Below are 22,627 nucleotides of genomic sequence, written 5' to 3'. Positions count from 1 at the left end.
TTCCAACAACAAAAAACACGAGTTTGCAAACTGCCTGAATAGTAACACAGCACATAATTTTGTATGCTAAAATCGAACCACAAAGTGGAAGAGGGAAAATATTTGTGAGAAATATTTACTGTTTTTCTTGTCAAATTTAAAAAGCCATTGGGCTCCCTAAAGGTTGTAACAGCAATAGAAGTAATGAAGCAGCAGCTAGGCAAACTGCTGAATAGTCTGAATTGTGCTTTGGAAATTGTGTAATGTATGCTCTGAAATTGAGCAAATGAATGAGAGCTAAAGGTAAGCTGTTCTCTACAAAATCCACTCTGAACTTACTACACTGGCATGAAAAAACAGAGCTACTTACTTGTTTTGAAGAGGAGGATATGGAATAAAGAAAGAAGATTGGCTCCAATGGTTTTAGGAGACTGCATAGTTTTGTTTACCTAGACCAGTGGTGACAAACCTTTTTCAGCTCCCATGCTGATAACTGCGTGCACGCTCATGTACTTTGCGCTTGTGTGCCAGCACCCAGAAGGCAATGCATACTGCCCCACACACACACCCTGCGCCTGTGTGCGCAATCCCCTCACAGCGCATTGCACATCTGTGCCTGCATGCACAATCCCCTTGCAGCACCATGCGCCTGTGCATGTGCGCGAGATCACCCCACCCCTTGCCACACGTCTCTGCACATGCACACGCGATCACTCCCACGTGCTGTGTGTCTCTGCACATGCATGCACACTCACTCCTGTGTGCCATCCATTTGCACATGTATGTGTGATCACGCCATATGCTGCACATCTCTGCACATGTGCCTGTGGCCCCCAGCATATGGTGCATCCCCACGTGTGCACGCATGCCAGATACTCAACAATCAGCTGTCAGGCAGTGGCGGCATGCGTGCATGTGCAGTGGGACTCTTCCAGGCGAGCTCACTTCCGGCACGCATGGCATAGGTTTGCCATCATGGACCTAGACCATTCCCAAGGCAGTAATCAATACTATCAAATATTCTTTTGGCTAAACATTGAATCCAGGCATACTGGATGGCTGGATGTTTCCAGGTGGCTGCAGGGAGGCCTCCTAGGCCCAAAACAAGGCCTAGCAAGCCTCCCTGGAGCCTCCTGGGAGCAAAAGTGGAGTGCAGGGCAGTGGTGGGATTCATTTTTTTTACTACTGGTTCTGTGGGCGTGGCTTATTTGATGGGCATGGCTTGGTGGTCATGTGACTGGGTGGGCATGGCCAACTTGACGTCACTCACATCAAGGGGTGCCTTGCCTGGCCTCAAAGAGATACAATTTCCCTCTCTATTTACTATTACTGAACATCCAAAATACACTATTTAATCCTATGTATATATGCCAAATGTGTACATACATATTACATAGTATAGTGTGTGTAAAGGCACACAAAAAGATACATTATCTACTATATATACTATATGTGTATATAGTACACACACACACACACACACACACACAGCTCTTCTAAAACTATACACATTCAACCTCACTGCGTTTGGAAAAACACACCCATAGTCCACTTTCTGCCACACGTTTAACTTCTGTACAGTAGAACATTGACATGCCTTCAGATTTACTTCCCTAGCCTGCACATGACCATTAGACCCAGGAGATATCATGGATTGAGTAAAATGTGGTGAAACTCACTTAACAACACTCTTGCTTGGCAACCAAAATTTTGGACTCAATTGTGGTCATAAGTGAAGGACTATCTCTGCCTTTCTCTGCATGGCAGCCTTGTCCTAGTAAACCCCTTTGCCAATTTTCCTCTCTGTTAGAGGCACCAAAATAATCCAGATTCCAGATGATATAAATTCTCTTGCTAGAGCAGGGGGTTGGCCATGCCCACCCAGTCACATGACCACCAAGCAACACCCACCCAATCACATGACCACCAAGCCATGCCCATCAAATAAGCCATGCCCACAGAGCCTCCAAGGTTCCTTCTAACTCTGCTGTTCTATGATTCTGTAAGGATCTCCTGCTGGAGCAGGGGGTTGGACTAGAAGATGACCTCCCAGATCTCTTCCAGCCCTAGATTGCTGTGCTGTTTCAAAGAATCTTCTGAAGCCAGGGTTTGTGTCCTTCCTTCCTCTCCTTTTTTTCTCTCCCCCTCCCTGCCTCCTTCCATGTATCTATCTATCCATCCATTCATCCATATATCTCATTCACTTTCTCCTCCCTCCCTTTTTCTTTTTCTCCCTTCATTCCATCCCATTTTTCTTTGTCTATCCCTTTTCCTCCTTTCTCTGTCTTTTTCTTTCCCTTTTCTCTTTCTTTTCTTTCTTCTCTCTTCTCTCTCTTTCTCTTTCCCTCTCTCTTCCTCACACCCTCTCTCTCTCTTTCCCTCCCTCTCTCTCTTTCCTTCTTTCTATCCCTTCCCTTCCTCCTTCCCTCTCTCCTTCTAAAGCTAGAAGAGGAGACCCACCTGAAACAAACACACACCCTTCCAAGCGCCCTGCAGAATCGCTTGTTATGAGAGTTCTTCCTGGCCAGTCTCAGGACAGACAAGGCTTCTGGGTCCAACAAAGGAGCGGTGGGCGGGACTTCCTCCCCTTCCGCTTTTGGGGAAAGTTAAGGGCTTGGGACAATAAAGCTAGGAGAGGAGACCCACCTGAAATAAACACACACACAGACACACACAAACACTTCTAAGAGCCCAGCAGCGTTTCTCGTTACAAGGGTTCTTCCCAGCCAGTCTCCGGTCCTGTGTTGCCTGAAAAAGCCGGCTGGAGACCGAAAAAAGCACCTCCAGCCTCCCCTTTTTCAGTGCAACAGGAGGGCTGCTTCCCTCCTTCTCTGCCAGTTTGTTCTGTTTGGCCGAGGAGGAGGAGTGTGGTTGGCTGGTTGGGGGAGACTTCTTGCGCTGCAAAAGAGGAAGCTGGAGGCAACTTTTTTCGGTCTCCAGCCACCCTTTTTCAGCACAACTCTGCTCACACAAGGTCCAAAAAACTTCTTTCAAATCATTTTTGCATAACTCTTATACAACACACTCGTTGTGAAAATTGGGGAGGGAGGGAGTAGGATGGGGAAGATGGGATCTGTTATTAGTCTGACAACTACCTCCAATGTGAAGCTCCCCACCATGGGAGCTCCAAGCCAGCTGGCAGAGCCAGGTCTTTAAGCTCTAATGGAAGGTCACGGAGGTTGGAGCTGACTTCACCCCAGGGGGCAAGATGTTCCAAAATCATATTTATTTACAAAAGCTATTCAGCAGGTCAAGCCAATTGGTGGCTTACAATATGAGCTATCATGCCTATTAACTATATAGGTAACCCTTGATTTATGACTACAGTTGGGATTGAAACTTCCATCATCATGTGATGAGATCATGCTGTAGCTTTGAACAGTTGCTAAACAAATGGTTGTAAATTGAGGACTGCCCATAGTTCATTAATTAAGTTCAAAACAGAGTGAGAACAATCATTCCTTTCCACATGGCCCCTTCTCTAATTCTGGGTATTAATTTCATATCTTCTTCCACATCAAATAAAACATTGCATGCTTACAGGTGTCCCAAACATGCTTTTTCAAGAGGCAATTGGACTTTCTGGTTTTTCTCTGAAGACATTTTGCTTCTCATCCAAGAAGCTTCTTCACAGTTTCTGAGAGCTGAGGAAGCTTTTTGGATGAGAAGCAAAACATATTTAAAAAAAAAAACCAGAAAGCCCAGTTGCCTTTTGAAAAAGCACCTTTTGGACAATCATGATCTGGATGACTGAGACTCTCCATAGACATACTTACAGGTGATTCTGGTTCAGATTTCCATATTTCTCCTGAATATCTTCCCATTGAGTGTAGTACCTAAAAAGAGATGATTTAAGTCTTAAGTAGAAAACAATCAACCAAAAGCTTTTCCAATGGCCATTTAAAAAGATATCCTGCTTCTGGCCAAAGTTTGGAATAGAATATAGTGCATTATAGGCGCTGTAAACAGGCAAATTGCAAATCTTATTGACATAAATGGGAATTTGATAAAAGTGCAATTTCATTAAAAAAAAGTTAATCAAGACAAGCCAGGTCAGATTCTTTAACGCAAATTCTTTTTTTATTATCAACAAACATGAGTTTAGACTCCTCCCTTAGCAAGGGATTCATTTTTAAAATAGACTGTTTTGAATGACTAATTCAGAATAATGCAGCTTTATCTCCATTCCAAGTATTCAGTTTCATTTTCTCTTTCACATTGGAGATTTTTCCTTACTCATCAGCAATGGAAGTCATCCCATCACCATCAGAACTTTAGAGTCTTATTTAGCCAGGCCAGGATACCCAGAGGGAGCTCAATGAAACCACCCCTTTTGATACTCTGGTGCTGTTTTAAGAACTCTCTATTTGCCATTTTCTAGGATTGATTTAAGTCCTAAATGCACATATGAGATATCCAGCTTCTGTAAGTTTGGTTTTAGCTTTTGATATTTAATGCTTTTTGCGTGCTTCTGTCAAGCACCAAGGAAATCAGGAGATTCAGGTAGTTCAAATAAGTCTAAAGATGTATTTATTAGGGCATGACTAATGATCTGTTTGACTCTTCCCTCAAGTTCAGCCTGGTCATCTTCTATAGCTTGTTTTTATTACAAGATTAATAAATCATTTATCTTTAAGTGGAGGTCATGCAAACCAAGAGGAGAATGCTTGGGTTGGAAATTCATTCAAAGAATCATCATGAAAACCTAAGTAAAATTATTTAATGCAACCGACTCCCTACCTCTCTAGCTGCTCTTTCTCCAGCCTGAACAGCACCTTCCATGTAGCCGCTCCATTCTGAAGCTGTTTCAGTCCCTGCAAAGAAGATCCTCCCAACTGGCTCACGGAGAATCCTTTGAAAGCAAGTGCAAATCATAAAATGCCAAGGGACACCTTTCTCTGATTATAAACAGTGAAAAATTATTCCTAATATTAGCACCTAAAAGGCATCAGCTATGACCTTTTATTTCTGATCAACTTCAAACTTGCTCCAGGATATTCAAGCAAAATTAAATGTGGTATTAATTGAATGCAATAAACATACACTTTTCCTCTAGGCCCTTGAAACCTCAATTTGCAACAGGGGAAAGTCTCTGCTGGTAGAAACAGAAACTGCTCTTTAATGCAATGATATGCACCCAGGATGATGCATTATAATACACTACCATGTTTTCCCTTTCCCCACTTCTCCATCCATGTCTCTCCTGAAAAAACTGCCCAAAATAAATTCAACTCTAGCCATTTCAGTGGAATTGAGATCTGAACAGCTCAACCCCTATTTGCCTTTTGTAAGGCTGTGAAAACCATTTCTTTAGACATTCAAGACAGATGGCTATCCTAGCTCTGTTGTTGATATTTTTTATGATTGGAAGATGCTCTTTACTGAGGGCACCATGGATTATTGTTCTAATTGTTGTGTTTTAATCTTTACACATCAGCCAGAGTTATTATTGTGAAATAGATGGCTATATAATGAGTGGCCTTTCTCTTCTTTCTCTGCAATAAAGCAATATCAAACCCATCAAGCTTTGGGTCCCTGGAGGGCAGAGCTGGCATCGCGGTGGTACAACGCACGATCTTGACCTCCAAGATCACCGTCAATATCTCTGCTGCTGGATGGTCCCAACGGACCTAAACCATCCCATAGAGACGGTGATTGATAAGGGCACATCCTGCTGATCCCAGGGACATTGCAAAGTCCCTGGTCAATCCAGGAAAAGCCCTTTTTGCCGGCGGCAGAGAGGCAACCATTCAAGCTGCTGAAGCTGGGACAGCTCTGGAACGGAACAGATCGGAAGAAAGTGTGTCAGTTTGGTGAGATGAACTTTTACTTATTGTTTTTTTGGAGAGAACACCCTGAAAGACTTAAAGTGGAATTAAAAATGAAGAGAAAAAAGCTTAAGCAGCGAAATTAAGCTAGTTAAATTGAAAGTTTTTTTTTTCCTTTTTACAGGAACTTGGAATTTGGCAAAGCTTCTTAATTTTAAACTGGACTGGTCTTTTTAAATTTCCTATTTTTTTAAACAATTCTCTGGAAAGTCTGCTTTAAGACTCTTATTTCTGATTTGAGATTTCTTTCTTTTTCTTTCTTTCTTTTTTTTAAAAAAGAGAAGATTTTACTTTTTTTCTTCTGTTCCTGGCTTTGGATACATGAGGGGGAAGTGAAAGTGAAGAAAAATAAGTGGCACTGCCATCTAGAGGCTTGGATATACTGTTTTCTTTTTTCTTTTACTTGTTTATGTATTCGTTTTATACTCAAGGACTCTGAGCTTAGCACTGAAAAAGATAGTGGGATGAGCATGGCAGATTGTTTATACAGGTGCTCATCTGTGAAACTATAGATAGCTGGAGTCTGGAGTTGAAGTTGAAAGAAAGAAGATTGAAGTGACCTTGAAAATACTGGAACTGGAAAATCTGAGTTGATTTACCAAAGAGTCTTGGATATTTAGTGGCAGTGGCTTGCTTTCTATTAGAACTGTTCGTTATTTTTTAACTTCTTTTCTACTTCCCCTCTAGTTGGATTTTTATATTTGGATTTTAACCTTTTAACCCAGGAACTAGAATGTAATTTTTTTCTTTTGCTCTTTTTTTTAATTAAGAGAAATACATAGACTATTTTTTCTCCTTCCCCCTACCCTCTTTTTCTTAAAAAAAAAAAATCTTTTTTATCCTTTTTTCCATATCTTCTCTTTTTTTTCCGCATATTACTGCAACTAATTGGATTAAGGAAAACAAGTGCCTGAAGATTTTTTTTCCCTTTTTTATTTTTTGGAGTGGCAGTTGTCTGCCTTTGCTCTTTTTTTTTCTTTTCCCTTTTTTCTCTTTCTTTTTTTACAGATAAGTATTACAAGATGAGCAGAAAGACAACAGCACCAGCTTCCTCAATACGAATAGCCTCCTCTTCACCATCTGTAGGACAACGATCAATACAGACAATGCTACAACAGGAGAAAGAGAAGGAAGTGACATTGTAGATGATTGTGCAAGGAATTCAGTAGATCAAAAAGAGAATCGAGAATATTGAGCAAAAGACTGAAAAGACAGACGAGAAAGTATAGAATATTCAACAGATGATGATGAAATATGAGGACAGATTTAAGAAAATTGAAGAAGAAGATATAGAAAGAGGTAAGAAAATTGGAGATATTGATACTCGATTGAGCGTTGTTGAAAAGGGCAGGAGTGGACCATTAGGATGGGAAATTGATAGATCAGAATTTTACCTGAGATTTCAAAATGTAGAATAAGGAAAAGGTGAAACCTTGCTGAAATAATGACAGAAATACTGGCAGAAACGTTAGAGGTAACCAAAGAGAAGATGATGGATGGGATGGATGAAGTGTTCCGTGTCTATACAAGATATGCAATGAGAAATAGGTTACCAAGAGAAGTTCACATCAGATTTACCAAGAAGATTACTAAAACATAGATACTGCAGGCAGCAAGAGAGAAAACATTAAAGTACAAAGACAAAGAAATTGTGGTGCTGAAACAGGTATCAAGAAGAGTAAGAGAGATGAGAAGAGAATATTTATTTTTGACTAAAGAGTACTTAAAAGAGGAGTAAATTACAGATGGTTGATACCAGAAGGCCTCTTGTTCACCTGGCAGGAACAAAGACATAGAACTGACACAATCGAAAAAGCTGATCTATTCTACTTAGAATATTTTAGAGGAAAGGAGGAAGATACAAGAAAAGAAGAGTCATTAATTGAATTTCAAGACGAGTGTATAGCAGTAATTGAAAAAGAAAAAGAAGGGGCAGTAGGTGGTGTACCCAGAGAGCAACAAGAACTAAGCTCTACCAGAGCAATAAAACCCTCTTATAAAGCTTAATATGGATGAAAGACAATTGATTATGATTGACATAAATGGACTTAATTCAGCTACTAAAAGAAGAAAAGTATTCCATAAATTAGAGAAAATAAAATTTGACATAATTTGCCTACAAGAAGTACATATTAAAAAACAACATGAATATATATTGAAACAAAAAAAAATAGGGAAATTATTCACGTCGACACAATGTAACAAAAGAGGTGTGATCTTATATGTTAGAGATACAATTTTGGCAGAACTAATTTATACAGATGATGATGGAAGGATTTTGATGGTGGAAATAATAGACAATAATGTTAAAACACTTTTAATTGCAATTTATGCTCCAAATGACAACCAAGAAGAATTTTACAGGAAATTACATATGAAAATAATTGAACTGGACTATGCTAATATTTGTATGATGGGAGACCTCAATGGAATAATTAATGATGAGCTGGACTATAGAACACAGAAATCAACAAAGAAAACTAGAAAGATACTACCAAAATCTTTCTTTCGAATGATAGAAGAAGTAAATTTAAAAGATGCATGGAGAGAGAGGAATGTGGAAAGCAAGCAATCTACTTTTTACTCAAACAGACATTCATCATGGTCTAAAATAGACATGATATGGATGTCAGGAGAATTACTTGCCAACATATGAGAAATTGAGATAGAAACAAGCACTTGGGCAGACCACAACCCAATGACAGTCATTTGGAAAGGACAAAAGAGGAGATCTAGATGGACTTTAAATGATATTAAAGGAAAAAGACTTTAAACAGAAAATAGAGAAAGAATTGGTTTTCTTTCTTAAAGAAAATAGAAAAGAAGATACATCTTTGCAGAATCTCTGGGACACGATGAAGGCCTACACAAGAGGCTTGATAATAGACTATACAAGGAAAAGAAACAGAAAACAGAAAAAGACTTTCAAAACATTGGAAGATGACTATAAAAGACATGAAAAAGAATTACAGATGTCCCCGCAAAAAAAGACATTAAAATTAAAATGGATATAACTAAACATAAAATGGCACTAATAGTAAAAGAGGAATTAGCACAAAAAAATTAAAAATGCTAAACAGAATTATTTTGAAGATGCAAACAAACCAGGCAGATGGTTAGCCTATAAATTGGGAAAGGAAAGAGAATCAAGAAGGATTAGTCAATTACTAAATGAAGAAGGACATGTTTGCTATAGAAATGAAAAGAAAAAAATTATATAAGATTACTATGGAAAATTGTATTATCAAGAGAATATTCAAGAAAAAAAAGCTAAGCAATATTTACAGAAAGCTAATTTACCCCAGATACCCAAAGATATTGAAACAATGCTAGAAGGGAACATAACGACGATGGAATTAACAGAAGCTTTAAAAAAACAGAATGTTGGAAAAGCACCAGGTCCAGATGGATTGCCAGCGGAATTTTATAAGACTTTTCAGGAAATATTGAATCTTCACCGATTAGAAGTCATGAATGAAGTTATGTCAAAGAAAAGAATACCCAAAACATGGTCAGAAGCATGCATTACACTTATACTGAAGGAGGATACAGACCCTTAGCAAGTTAAAAATTATAGACCTATATCCCTACTAAATTCAGATTAGAAAATCTTTGCTTCAATCTTGGCAGAAAGACTGAAAAGATATTGAAATAACTTTATCCATGCTGACCAAAATGGATTTCTGCCAAAGAGACAAATCAAAGACAATGTGAGAATAATTCTGGACACTTTGGAACACTATGAGGCACATCCTGACTAAAATCCACACATGGTTGGAAAAAATGATAAAACAACACATAGACTTTTATCCAGAGATCTTTTTATTGGGAATAATACCGGAAATATACAATAAAGAGCTGAAATATTTGATTGTAAATGTCCTGACAGCGGCTAGAATTGTACTTGCTAAGAATTGGAAAAATGAAAAAATACCTATGCAGGAGGAAGTTATTAAGAAAATTATGGATTGTGCTAAAATGAGTAAATTGACATTTGAAATTAGAGAGCAAGAAGATAAGCAATTTTCTATGATATGGGATTTGTTTTATCAATGGTTGGACAAAAAGACATGGTAATGTAATAGATTAGATAATTTTGTAATAGAAGTTCAATAGATTGATTTAAAATATAATATAAACATATATAACCATTGGATGAAAGTACAATATAAATTTCAAAATAAAATTTGGAATATCTTGTATAAAATGATGGAATAAATAGTTTAGTCAATTAAATTTTTAATTATATGTAAATATAAACAAAAACAAAACCGTATAATTTTTGTCCTGGATCCAGTTATTACTTTTTGGATTTTTTTTCAAAAGTATGTGGTGTGAAAGCTACATGTGCCCCTCACCATGGAAAAAGCTGGGGACAGTTGTGATAGGAGTGTTTTTGTAGGTTGATGGTGCATATAAACAGCTGGTGGTGCATGTATTCAACTTGATTAAATAAGATTAAATAAGAAAAAGGAAACAAAACAAAAAGGAAACTGATGATAAGGCTATCCTAACTACTATTCAACCATTTGTACAAGGGTGAAAAAAATTATCCAAGTGTAATTTATAAATAAGACTCAGTCGTCTGATACATATATAAAACTTTTAGACAGAAAACAAAACATAACAATAGGCATGTACCACATCCATCAAGCCAATTCATTGAAGCTTTTTTCTTTTTTCTCCTGTACCCCATATTTTCTTTACCCCTTTCTTTTTTCTTTCCTTAATTTCCTATTTTTATTCTTTGTATTTTATACATTGATAAAATAATAAAAGTTCTAATATAAAAAAACTTTTTCTATGAACTCAGGGAGCACAAATGTGGGCTTTTCTTTTAGGATGTGTTTTTCTGATGTTTTTCAGAGTAATTTATCAATAATGTCAAAGTTCTGCTGAATTCTGAAATTAGCTACAAATCATTGCTCAGGAAGGCTACAATTAAGGCTACAAGAAGGCTACAATGCATTAATTATCAATAATGTATCATGCATGACTTGCTATAACACATATCACTTTATGCAAAAATGATATAAAGCATAATATCATTCTGTATATATGAGAAGAGGTACAGAAACTTATCATGGCCATAAAAAGCATTATATTTATGCAGTCCCAATCTAGCAGTTTAATGGGGAGTAAAATAGCAAAGGAATAAATGGATATAAAATCACAGAAATCCATCACTTTTACTGGATCAAGGCATTAAAGACAGTAAAGAATCTATCAGCTTAATATATAATTATTTTTAATATCCAGTTACAATAGTAAACCCATTATAAATATAGATTTTGAACTGCAAATTAATATGCACTATTTTATAGGATGATACATAAATTTTAAAATTCCTAAATATATTTTCCAATTACAAATGTTATCTTGTTGCAGGGACTATTTGTTGTCTACATAGTGTATAGCTACAAAATGCCATCATTATTCTGGCAAAAGTATTTAATTAATTGCGCAATTCTTTGCACAATCCCCAGAAGTTATATCTATGGAGCAAGTTAAAGAAATTGGTTTAAATTAACCGAACATGAAGTACTTCATATTCTTCATTGACTCCTTAATCTTAACATTCTTATTTATGATTACCATACCTTCCATACTGGGTCATTACCCCTGGTGGAAAATATGCTGTATAGCATCCTCCGGAATATTGTTCTTCACACCAGTTCTTCTCTTCATAGTGCACTGGCTACAAAATTGTCATTAACAAATAATGAAAGGAGACAAAAATAGATACTTTACCCCCCAAAAAAGAGAACACTTTGAATTAACTATTGTCTTATGTCATTTCATTTCTAAGGATAATAAACATATAAATCTACTTTAAAAGATGATAGGAAACAAAGATAGTATAAAAGTTAAATCACCTTTGTTCCCATTAATTACAAATCTGTAATAATAGATTTGTAGAACAAATAGAACAAACATAGCACCTTGTTATGCTTAGTACTTTTATAAACATAATGCACTTCAACATTATGCATTGATGTGATCAAAATCTGTAACATTCCAAGGCGGCTGCCTCAAAAGAATGCATTTTCCATCAATTCAGGCAGCCATTGATATTAAATTTTCAAAGAATGTGGAGTTTTCACCTAGGCATTCACAGGAATATTTTGCTTTTAGTGTTAAGACTTGGATATAAAATAAGATGAATGTCGACTTGCTGAAACCAGAATGGACAAGTCAAACTAGCTGTTTTGTCAAAACAAACTCCACCTTACACAGGGAATTCATTACTGAATATCCATCTGATTCTTGTTCTTTAACTTTTTCTCACATGTCATTTTTAAAAATGTTATTGTTTCAGAAAAGAAAAAAATGACTAAAGAACATGTTCTATTGAAACTTACTTTTCTTCATAAGGAAATTCCTCACAAAACTATGTGAAGGAAGCCAAATGTTTATTCAATAAAAACTTCATCTGAAAATCTTATATTTTATATATTTATATACAATACTCAAAAAAATAAAGGGAACACTTAAACAACACAATGTAATTCCAAGTCAATCACACTGTGAAATCAAACTGTCCACTTAGGTAGCAACACTGATTGACAATCAATTTCACATGCTGTTGGAAATGGAATAGACAACAGGTGGAAAGCATAGGTAGTTAGCAAGACATCCCCAATAAAGGAGTGGTTCTGCAGGTGGTGACCACAGACCATTTCTCAGTTCCTATGCTTTCTGGCTGATGGTTTGGTCACTTTTGAATGCTGGTGGTGCTTTCACTCTAGTGGTAGCATGAGACGGAGTCTACAACCCACACAAGTGGATCAGGTAGTGCAGCTCATCCAGGATGGCACATCAATGCGAGCTGTGGCAAGAAGGTTTGCTGTGTCTGTCAGCTTAGTGTCCAAAGCATGGAGGCACTACCAGGAGACAAGCCAGTACATCAGGAGATGTGGAGGAGGCTGTAGGAAGGCAACAATCCAGCATCAGGACTGCTACCTCCGCCTTTGTGCAAGGAGGGACAGGAGGAACACTGCCAGAGCCCTGCAAAATGACCTCCAACGGGCCACAAATGTGCATGTGGCTGCTCAAACAGTCAGAAACAGACTCCATGAGGGTGATATGAGGGCCTGACATCCACAGGCGGGGGTTGTGCTTACAGCCCAACACCGTGCAGGATGTTTGGCATTTGCCAGAGAACACCAAGATTGGAAAATTCGCCACTGGCACCCTGTGCTCTTCACAGATGAAAGCAGGTTCACACTGAGCACATGTGACAGACGTGACAGGGTCTGGAGACACCGTGGAGAACGTTCTGCTGCCTGCAACATCCTCCAGCATGACCGGTTTGGCAATGGATCAGTAATGGTGTGGGGTGGCAGTTCTTTAGGGGGCCGCACAACCCTCCATGTGCTCCCCAGAAGTAGCCTCAAACCCCTTTTGAGACCATATGCTGGTGCGGTTGGCCCTAGGTTCCTCCTAATGCAGGATAATGCTAGACCTCATGTGGCTGGAGTGTGTCAGCAGTTCCTGCAAGATGAAGGCATTGATGCTATGGACTGGCCTGCCCGTTCCCCAGACCTGAATCCAATTGAGCACATCTGGGACATCATGTCTCGCTCCATCCACCAATGCCACGTTGCAACACAGACTGTCCAGGAGTTGGGGGATGCTTTAGTCCAGGTGTGGGAGGAGATCCCTCAGGAGACCATCCGCTACCTCATCAGGAGCATACCCAGGCGTTGCAGGGAGGCCACACACACTACTGAGCCTCATTTTGACTTGTTTTAAGGACATTACATCAAAGTTGGATCAGCCTGTAGTGTTTTTTTCCACTTTAATTTTGAGTGTAAGTTCAAATCCAGACCTCCATGGGTTGCTAAATTTGATTTCCATTGATAATTTTTGTGTGATTTTATTGTCAGCACATTCAACTATGTAATGAACAATGTATTTAATAAGAATATTTCATTCATTCAGATTTAGGATGTCTTATTTTTGTGTTCCCTTTATTTTTTTGAGCAGTGTATATTGGATTTATATATACGTCTCCATTTGCCTTCTTCTCCCATTTCCAGATCTCTTGATGTATGTGAGTGGTACAAGAATAGCATATTAAAATTATCAACTGTTAAATTACTATTTTCATACTATTAACTTACAATGTTTAATTCTGGAGTGGAGCAGACCCTAGAGATATTTTGACAATAATAAATAATTAAATTTGCCATCACATTTGGCCTTTTGCTTACGTGACCTATAACTGAAATAAATCATTATCATGAAATTTAGCTTCAGCTTGGCTTCTCCAATTGTAAACATATCTTAACATATCTGCCAAGGTTCATGAATGTTCAATGCTACCTGATATATCAGAAAAAAGTTCTTACATGTAAGGCTTCTTGTGTTCCCAGCACCTTTGCATAGAGCTCACAGATCTGTGTTTTCCTATGAGAGAAACATTAATGAGATATACCTTGCCTCTTTGAAATATTTATTTATTTGATTTATTGATTTGATTTGTCAATCATTTACAAGATAATAGGCATAAGTATATATATAGTTATGAATACATGAAATGGGTACATATAAGAAAAATAAAAGAAACAATAGGACAGGGACGGTAGGCACGTTGGTGCGCTTATGCACGCCCCCTACAAACCTCTTAGGAAAGGGATGAGGTCAATAGTAGACAGTCTAAGGTTAAAGTTTTGGGGGTTTGGGGAAGAATCCACAGAGTCAGGTAGAGTATTCCAGACATTGACCACTCTGTTGCTGAAGTAGTATTTCTGGCAATCAAGTTTGGTGCGGTTAACCTTGAGTTTGTATCTATTGTGTGCTCTTGTGTTGTTATGGTTGAAGCTGAAGTATTCATTGACAGGTAAGTCATTGCAATGTATGATTTTATATACCATATTTAGATCAGATCGAAGACAGCGTAATTCAAGGTTTTCTAGGTCTAGAATTTCAAGTCTGGTGGCATAAGGTATTCTATGATGAGTAGAGGAGTAGCTTTTGTTTGGATTTTAATTCATCTTTTAAGATTTGCTAATGATTTGTGCTTTCAAGGATTGAAGCCATATTGTAGAAACTACCTTCTACAGTCTTTTGTTGTTGTTGTTGTTGTTGTTGTTGTTGTCAAAGCCAAGTCTCAGAAATCAAACGTATATATAAACAATTTTTGCAATCTGCATGTACTGTTGTTAACTGGAAGAGACATGAGAATTATAGACATCCTTATATTTGCCTGGGGCCATTGACAAAAATGTTACAAATGACCATTCAAAGACAAAAGATGAGGCATATGTCTTTCCCTACCAACAACTGACCAGTGAGAATTTCTATGTTGAAAAAGGATTTGACTTGTGCATTATAGGCTGCCTTTTAGCAAGAGTCATGTGCTTCCTACAAACTGGTTCCACAAATGGCTCTTTTTCAACTGCTTGCTCAAAAGAAATATTTTGTATCCATGCATGAAAACTGTAATCTCCATTTAGACAGATTTCCCAAATACTGTATGATCCTTGGAAGAGTAGGGAGGTCTAAACTATGCAGATGACCTAAAAGGGTACACGGTTGTATGGTGCTGTTAATTTTATCAATAGATCTTCAGTCAGATAATTAACTATGCATCAGACCAAATATTTTTATCCAAGATGAGACAAAATGATCCACATCCTAGATTTAACTGCTAAACTTTTGAAATCACATGGTACTATGTGTGTGCGTGTGAGGGGGAGATTAATCCTCTCTTTACCAATCAAAACTAGATACCAAATATCAAAAAGAATATTGACACTGTAGAAAAAAATGAACTATTATGAAGATAGTTGCTTGTTTTGTTTTCAGAGTTAAGCAAGAATTGAGAAAGATATGTTAATATGCTACTCTGTGAATAGATACCATACAGAGATAGAATAGCTTGATGCTATGAGTGATTCTATCAAGAGTAGAGATTCTCTTAAGGCAGGGGAATTTCACTGAGGGTTATGTTTGACTTAGGGGGACTGAGGTGGGCATGGCTTGAGTGGGTGTGACCAGGGTAGACATGGCCAGCTTGACATCACTTGTGTCGTGGGCACCTGTGGTGGCCAAATGCTAAGGCAGAACTTCCCTCAGACCCTCCCACACTCTCATTATAATCTCCTTTCCTTCCTTCCTTCCTTCCTTCCTTCCTTCCTTCCTTCCTTCCTTCCTTCCTGTCAGAGTCTTGGCAGCATGACTACTATTGTGAGACAACCAGGAGCACAAATACAGCACACAAAGTATTTGTCTTTTAACAGTGGTTTATATACAAGACTGCAAGCAATCAGTCTTCATTACTCTGCTCGGAGAACCACAATGGAGACAGTACACAAGGAGAGAAAGATATGCCCTCTCATGGAGATAGGTAGGTAGGTAGGTAGATAGATAGATAGATAGATAGATAGATAGATAGATAGATAGATAGATAGATAGATAGATAGATAGATAGATAGATAGATAGATAGATAGATAGATAGATAGATAGATAGATAGATAGATAGGCAGGCAGGCAGGCAGGCAGGCAGGCAGGCAGGCAGGCAGGCAGGCAGGCTGGCTGGCTGGCTGGCTGGCTGGCTGGCTGGCTTCTTAAAGTGGTAACACTTTGTGGACTCATCCCCAGTCTTAAAGCGGCAATAACCATGCTGACTCATTCTCATTGCATCAGCCTTATAGCACCTTTACAAAGCTAGTCAGCTGTTAAATTTCAATAACTTAACACGTCCTTTTTCCTTCCCTCTTTATTCTCCTTTCTTCTTCTTCCCCTCTTTCCTTACTTTTCCTTCCTTGCTCTCTTCCCATTTTCCCTTCTTTCTCTTTCTCTTTCCCTTTCTCCTTTCCTGTCCCTTCTTGCTGCTCAAATGCAAAAGGGGAAACATTTCCCATTTTGTTATATTTTTAGTTTGTTTTGCTAGCCTTCTGCCAGTGAAAACAAAGCTCTGGGGCCTGCGTGTGCCCTGGGCCCCATTTTCAGCAACAATGGCCTCCTGCAGCCCTCTGCCAGTGAAAATAGAGCTCATGGAGGCCGCATGTAGCCCCCCGGGGTCCCTTTTTTGGCTGCCATGCCCCTCTTTGAGCTCCATTTTTGCTGTGGCAGAGGCCCTATGGGCTGATTCTTTGCTGTTTCCAGGATGGTCCCAAGGGTCACATCTAAGCACCCTAGGGACCAGACGTAGCCTGTGGGCCTTGAGTTTGACATCCCTGCCCTAAGGATTATACATAACAGGCTGGTCATAGAGACAGGTCAGCCTCAGTATAATCTATTGGAAAAGGAAATGGTGACCCATTCCAATTTGTCAAGAAAGCTTAATCAACATTTACAATCAAGAAAATATAGATAAGATACTACAATATGAGCACCTGAGGTCAGTGCCAAACTACTGGAGGAGAACAGAATCAAGTATGAATATGACTGTGCTTATGATGTAGCTGAATTAAAATGAAAACAACTTCTATCTGTTGAGTTGGCTAGAGAGAAATGGAAAATTTGATGATGCAAATGTATTTCTGTATTGATACATTGAATGTGAAAACCAAGAACCAAGATTTGATGTTGTCAGAGCAGAAATCTATTCCTGGTGAAAGGTGGATTATGCAAGTTTATAGCTCAATACTGAAAAAAGTACAATTATATCAATAGGCAATGCCTATTCAATGCAAATAGAAAAGTGGATAATTTTTCTAGGCTCAAACATTTTACTCCAGCATTGAATAAAGTAACCACCACAAAAGAACTTCAGTATTTTACTCTAACATTAAAATAACTAGCCTCTCCAAATATTTTTAAAAGCCATATAAAGGGGGAGGAAAAAACAACATAAACACCTTTGAGTTTCAAAGTCCATCTGAATAAAATTGTTTTTCCAGCATTGTGAAATGTCAGTAGGTGGGGAATGGTAAAGATCCTGAGGGTAAAATGTTTGAAATACCAAGTCTCCACAGAGAAAGTCTTAATGTGGAGATCTGGTTTTTGCAACTTTGATTTTCTGTGAAGCTATCTAAATAGAATTTGCTATCATGATCTCCAACAAGCTAGAAAGTCAAGGAGCCTCTCCTTGGCTTTCCAATGAATGAAAATGGATAGTGAAAAAAGATTTCCATTTTTTTTACTTCTAGAAATATAAACTATTAAGGGTTATTGTTCATACCTTTCTTCCTTGCTGAGATTAATCAATCTTCTACACTTTCGGGCAAGAATGAAACTGAAATTTAAAATAAAAAAATGGAAGAAATAAGTATTATTTCTCCTACCATTTAATCATTTCACAACAGGATTAATTTATCTCAGTTAAGTTTTAATATGATTTCCTAAAACACTTTTCCAAAATCTTCAGATTCCAATTAAGAGTATATTTGCATATTTCAAAATATGAAGCAATACTGGATTTTCAATCAATGCTTCCAAATTGTTATAGAAGGGGACGTATATGATTTTTTTTTTCTCAAATAAGGGCAAAACACATAAACCCCATACAAAGGCACTATATACAATTGCTATATAAACTATTGCCTGGGAGAGTCTGTTATTTGTAACCTATGTATGACATTTAGCTGGTGATGTGCTGTAATTAATTTGATCTAGCCAGATTCTTCTTATGATTTACTTTATTATTCCGATATAAAACAGAAGAAAAAATAACCTGTTTTATAAATTATTTAGTGCACATAGTTAACATTTTTCATTTTTTTTTGCCACAATTTGATGAAAAATAATCTGCTTTCAACAAAGAATAATATTTCAATGAAATATTCATGGATGTGGAAATATTTGCATTTCTTTGATTAAAGGAAATTTAAGAAATTTCTGTCCTTAATGGTTATGAAAAATATCCAGATGCAAATAACTGTAGATAAACCAGATTCACAAAAGGAATTTAATTTGAAAATAGTAGATTTGGTGGAGACTGAAAGAAATCTTACGGATCTTACAGACCTTAAACTAACTGAGTGGCTTGCCCATGCTTCCTTGAAACTTAAGCCTGCATTCCTTTATAACAGCAGAAAACTGACTGAGTGGATAAGTGATAAAGATTTAGGTTTTCCATAGCATGATGGAACAAGATTAAGGAATGGATCTACCCAGTGGTGGTATTCAGTCGATTCGCACCAGTTCAGGTGAACCAGTAGCAAGGATTTGGCATGGGTTGCCAAACCAGTAGTCACCCGGTCACCACTCACTCGCTCATCCCACCTACCTGATGCTCACTCACCCCATTTGCTTGACGCTCACCACACTTGCCTGATGCTTGCCCTGCCTACCTGACACTCACCCTGCTTAGTCATTCCTCACCTCCTATGTGGCACACTGGGTCCTCGTGGCTTGCCTTTAACCTACTTCCCACAAGATGCCTATGCCCCAACTGAGCAGGCCTGATCTGACTACTCACAGGTAAGCCACAATGCAGCGCTCGCCCCTCCCACTGTTTCTGAACCTTGCCAGGCCTCCCTCACCATTCCCGGACCTTGCCAGACTTCCCTCACCTTTTCTGGGCCTCCCTTGCCATTCCCAGACCTTGCTGGGCATATCCCACCATCCTCAGGCTCAGCTGACTGACTAAGCCACAATGCAGCGCTCCCCTAACCATATGGCAGCCATGGCACAAGAAGCCTACTCGGGCGGGGAGGAAGGAAAGCCCTGGCCCGCCCGTTCTGGCTGGCAGCTCTGCTCCCCTTGCTCTTTCAGGTTTTAATGTCTTGTTTGTTTGTTTTTCCTTCTATTTATTTTTCTTGTTTGTTCCTGTTAAAAATATTGGAGTTTTATATTTTAACTTTTTTTAATAAAATAAAAAAAATCCTTTCAGTAAGGATTAAATATATGAATAATTTATGCTTTCTGTTTCAATATTTCTGTGTAACATATTTTTTTACCTAAACAGGTAAAAAATAAAGCATATAAAATCAAGACAATAATTATCCCAAATTAAAATCTATGAGAATTCTTCCTCATAGACAGATTTTTATATCTTATTGTATATTCTATGATACTTTTATCAATGAATAGTCATGCACAAGTGTACAATATAGTTACAACTCTTAATTCTCTTTTCGAACCTGCTTTTCACCCTTAATCTCTGATAGTTTTGAAACAATTCTTACCCAATTATAGCTGGAACACTTCCATCAGGTTTAGTGTCATCTAATGCCAACCCAATTGGGGCACCCTCATCTTCAATAATCATGGAACCACAATAATCTGGAAAAAAGGAAGGTCCATCCAAATATCAGCATTTCTACTAGGTTTAGTGAATATGATACTCCCTTAATAAAAGCTGACAAGTGCTTTATTACAATGATCATTATGACAATAAGTAACAATTGGCATATCTGCAATTCTTTCGCAACAAAACACATGTACTGTAAATAGCACTATTAACTGTTAAGATAATCAGGAGTGGCTACCTCTTGGTAAGATCCACAAAGAACTGTTTCTACATCATCCTAAAATCTATTCATATGTGGATACTGTGAGTTAAGCTCAGAATCATATAGGAAGTATAAATGATTTAGGCTCAGAATTGTGTAGTGATAAAAAGACTGTAGGATTATAAGAATGGCTTCAGAACTATCATCACTGATTTTCTAAACATTACATTTTTGGGATGTAACTGTGTTTTTCCTCTACAGTGCATCACAGGCATTGTCAAAGATAAGAGATACAACACCATCTTTAAAACATTCATCGATCTCAAGGAAGTCTGGTTGAAATAATTGAAAGTAAAAAAGAACATAAATAACATCTTTTTGTATGCATGTGTATTTGTGCATAGGCGCGCACGCACACACACACACAAGAATTATTAGTATTTTACGTTATTGACTCTTGCTGAATGATTTTACCATGCATAGTCTGTTTTTCTGTTTTCATGTTCCTTGCTTGTTTTAAAATATTACATTATTTACAATATTAAATTATTATTACAAATAACTTTTGATGGCAAAATGTTTGCCATTTCTTTCAAGATCTTGCTGAGTTAAGAAGTGAAAGAACAAGACAATTGTACATTGTGGGACAGCTCTGTATGTCCCCTCTTGAGTTTTGGTGCTTATGTAGTACCACAAAGGTATACACAATATTATTTTCAATACATTTGCCTTAGGGATATATTTCCAATTTTTACACCAGTGAAATAAAGATGAGATCTTGCATGCACAAATCTCTTGTAGACCTTCATAAAAGTAGGAACTGATGCTCTCAGTGTAAGCTGTATATACATTATCCCTTTCCCCTGTCCATTCAATTAACATGAAATACCTTTTTTTTTCCAAAATGTATCCTTGTAGTATACTATACACTTGATGACTGACCCCATAGGGATCCGATTAATCATCTGATTCCTCATTGAAGGCAAAGGTGGGTTAAAATGAATCTTCAAGCTAAGCACTGGAGGGATGGCACTAATAACATATTGGGCCTTGAAAAGAAATTCAAACAAAATTGTTGTTACATAACACAATCACACTTCTGTGGCATGGAAGTCCCAGTTATAACAGATCAAGAAAACTGAGTCCCACAAAATACCCATTTGGCATGATTGAATTTGAATCTCTGGCTTGTTAATGTATTTATTTTATTTATTTATTTTATTTTGTCAAGCGATTATAAGATAACAGGTACAAGTATAAACATAGTTATGAATACATGAAATGGATACATATAAGAAAAATAAAAAGATCTAGTTTTATCTTGATCTGATCTGATTGCTTGATATGCCTACCCAATTCACAAATAGCAACTCAGGGTGGCTCACATACAGTTAAGAAACAAAAATTATCTGTGTCAAACACAGAAATACACAGTACAATATAGCATAGCTAAGGCCAACCCCACATATTCCAAATTCAAAGCCATTACACATCAAGATCATCCAACACTCTGACCTAAGGGAAGAACTATTGTAAGTCTTCAAGATCATATGGAAGGTTCACAGGATTAGGTTTAACCACATCTCATGCAGTATGCTGTTCCAAAGAGGAAGTGCAGCATCTTCCTTGGTCCTGCTAAGTGACATAAAAGAGCCCTGGTGGTGCAGTGGTTAGAATGCAGAGTTGCTGGTTAAACTCTGTCACAGCCTGGAATTTGATCCTGACAGGGTTCAAGGTTGACTCAGCCTTCATCCTTCTGAGGTCAGTAAAATAAGGACCCAGATTGTTGGGAGCAACATGCAAATAATGCTTACATTGTAAGTTGCCCAGAGAATGCTATAAAGCACTATGGGGTAGTATATAAGTCTAAATGCTATTGCTATAATTCTATCGAAGGGATTTGAAACATAACTACCCTACCAAATCTGTGATGTGAACAGAGACAGCCAGAAACATGCAGTCTGCAAAAACAACAACCCTGACCCTTTATAGATGGTAACCAGGACTCTGAATTGCTTGCAAAAATTTAATTGGAATCTCTCCATCATGCAAGGCAATGATGTTGCATAGATATACTATGATGTGCCCATAGGTACCAGTACCACTCCATACTGAATGAATTGCAGATTCCAGATGGTCTTCAAGGGCAACTCTATGTACAGTACATTGCAATAGTGACCAAGGCATAACTGAGTAAGCAAGTAAGGCCTCCTAATCAAAGAGGAGCAATTGGTGTGCAAGATGGATTTGGGGAAAGCTCTTGACTAGGGCTGACACTTCTCTTTTAGAAGAAGCTGAGAGTCCAAGAAAACCTACAGATTTCACATCCTCACCCAGAAATAGATGGAAGTCCCTAGAACTGGAAGACCCTAAAACTCACTCAATCTTACTTTGATTAAAAACTAAAGCCTGGCCTTCCTTATTCAGACTCCCATGGCTTTCACATACATAAAACAATCTTCATGGTAGCA

General features: G+C 37.8%; 1 protein-coding gene across 1 annotated transcript in view; it reads right to left on the bottom strand.

Moving 5' to 3' along the window:
* Positions 1-22,627, bottom strand: part of LOC113444733 (amine oxidase [flavin-containing] B-like) — a 107,374-nt gene that overhangs the window by 6,070 nt on the left and 78,677 nt on the right. Inside the window, exons 8-14 of the mRNA XM_087937710.1 lie at positions 21,046-21,205; positions 19,890-19,986; positions 17,942-17,995; positions 14,162-14,219; positions 11,408-11,505; positions 4,720-4,831; positions 3,756-3,815 (exon numbers count right to left, since the gene is read on the bottom strand). Of these exons, the coding sequence (XP_087793836.1) occupies positions 3,756-3,815; positions 4,720-4,831; positions 11,408-11,505; positions 14,162-14,219; positions 17,942-17,995; positions 19,890-19,986; positions 21,046-21,205 (639 nt within the window). The remainder of the gene's footprint in view (positions 1-3,755; positions 3,816-4,719; positions 4,832-11,407; positions 11,506-14,161; positions 14,220-17,941; positions 17,996-19,889; positions 19,987-21,045; positions 21,206-22,627) is intronic.

This window comes from Pseudonaja textilis, chromosome 7, assembly GCF_049901715.1.
Source record: "Pseudonaja textilis isolate UNSWEBS1 chromosome 7, rPseTex1.2, whole genome shotgun sequence".
Lineage (NCBI taxonomy): Eukaryota > Metazoa > Chordata > Lepidosauria > Squamata > Elapidae > Pseudonaja > Pseudonaja textilis.
The sequence above is the reverse complement of the archived record's forward strand: the minus strand, read 5'-3'. Positions and strand labels throughout refer to the sequence as shown.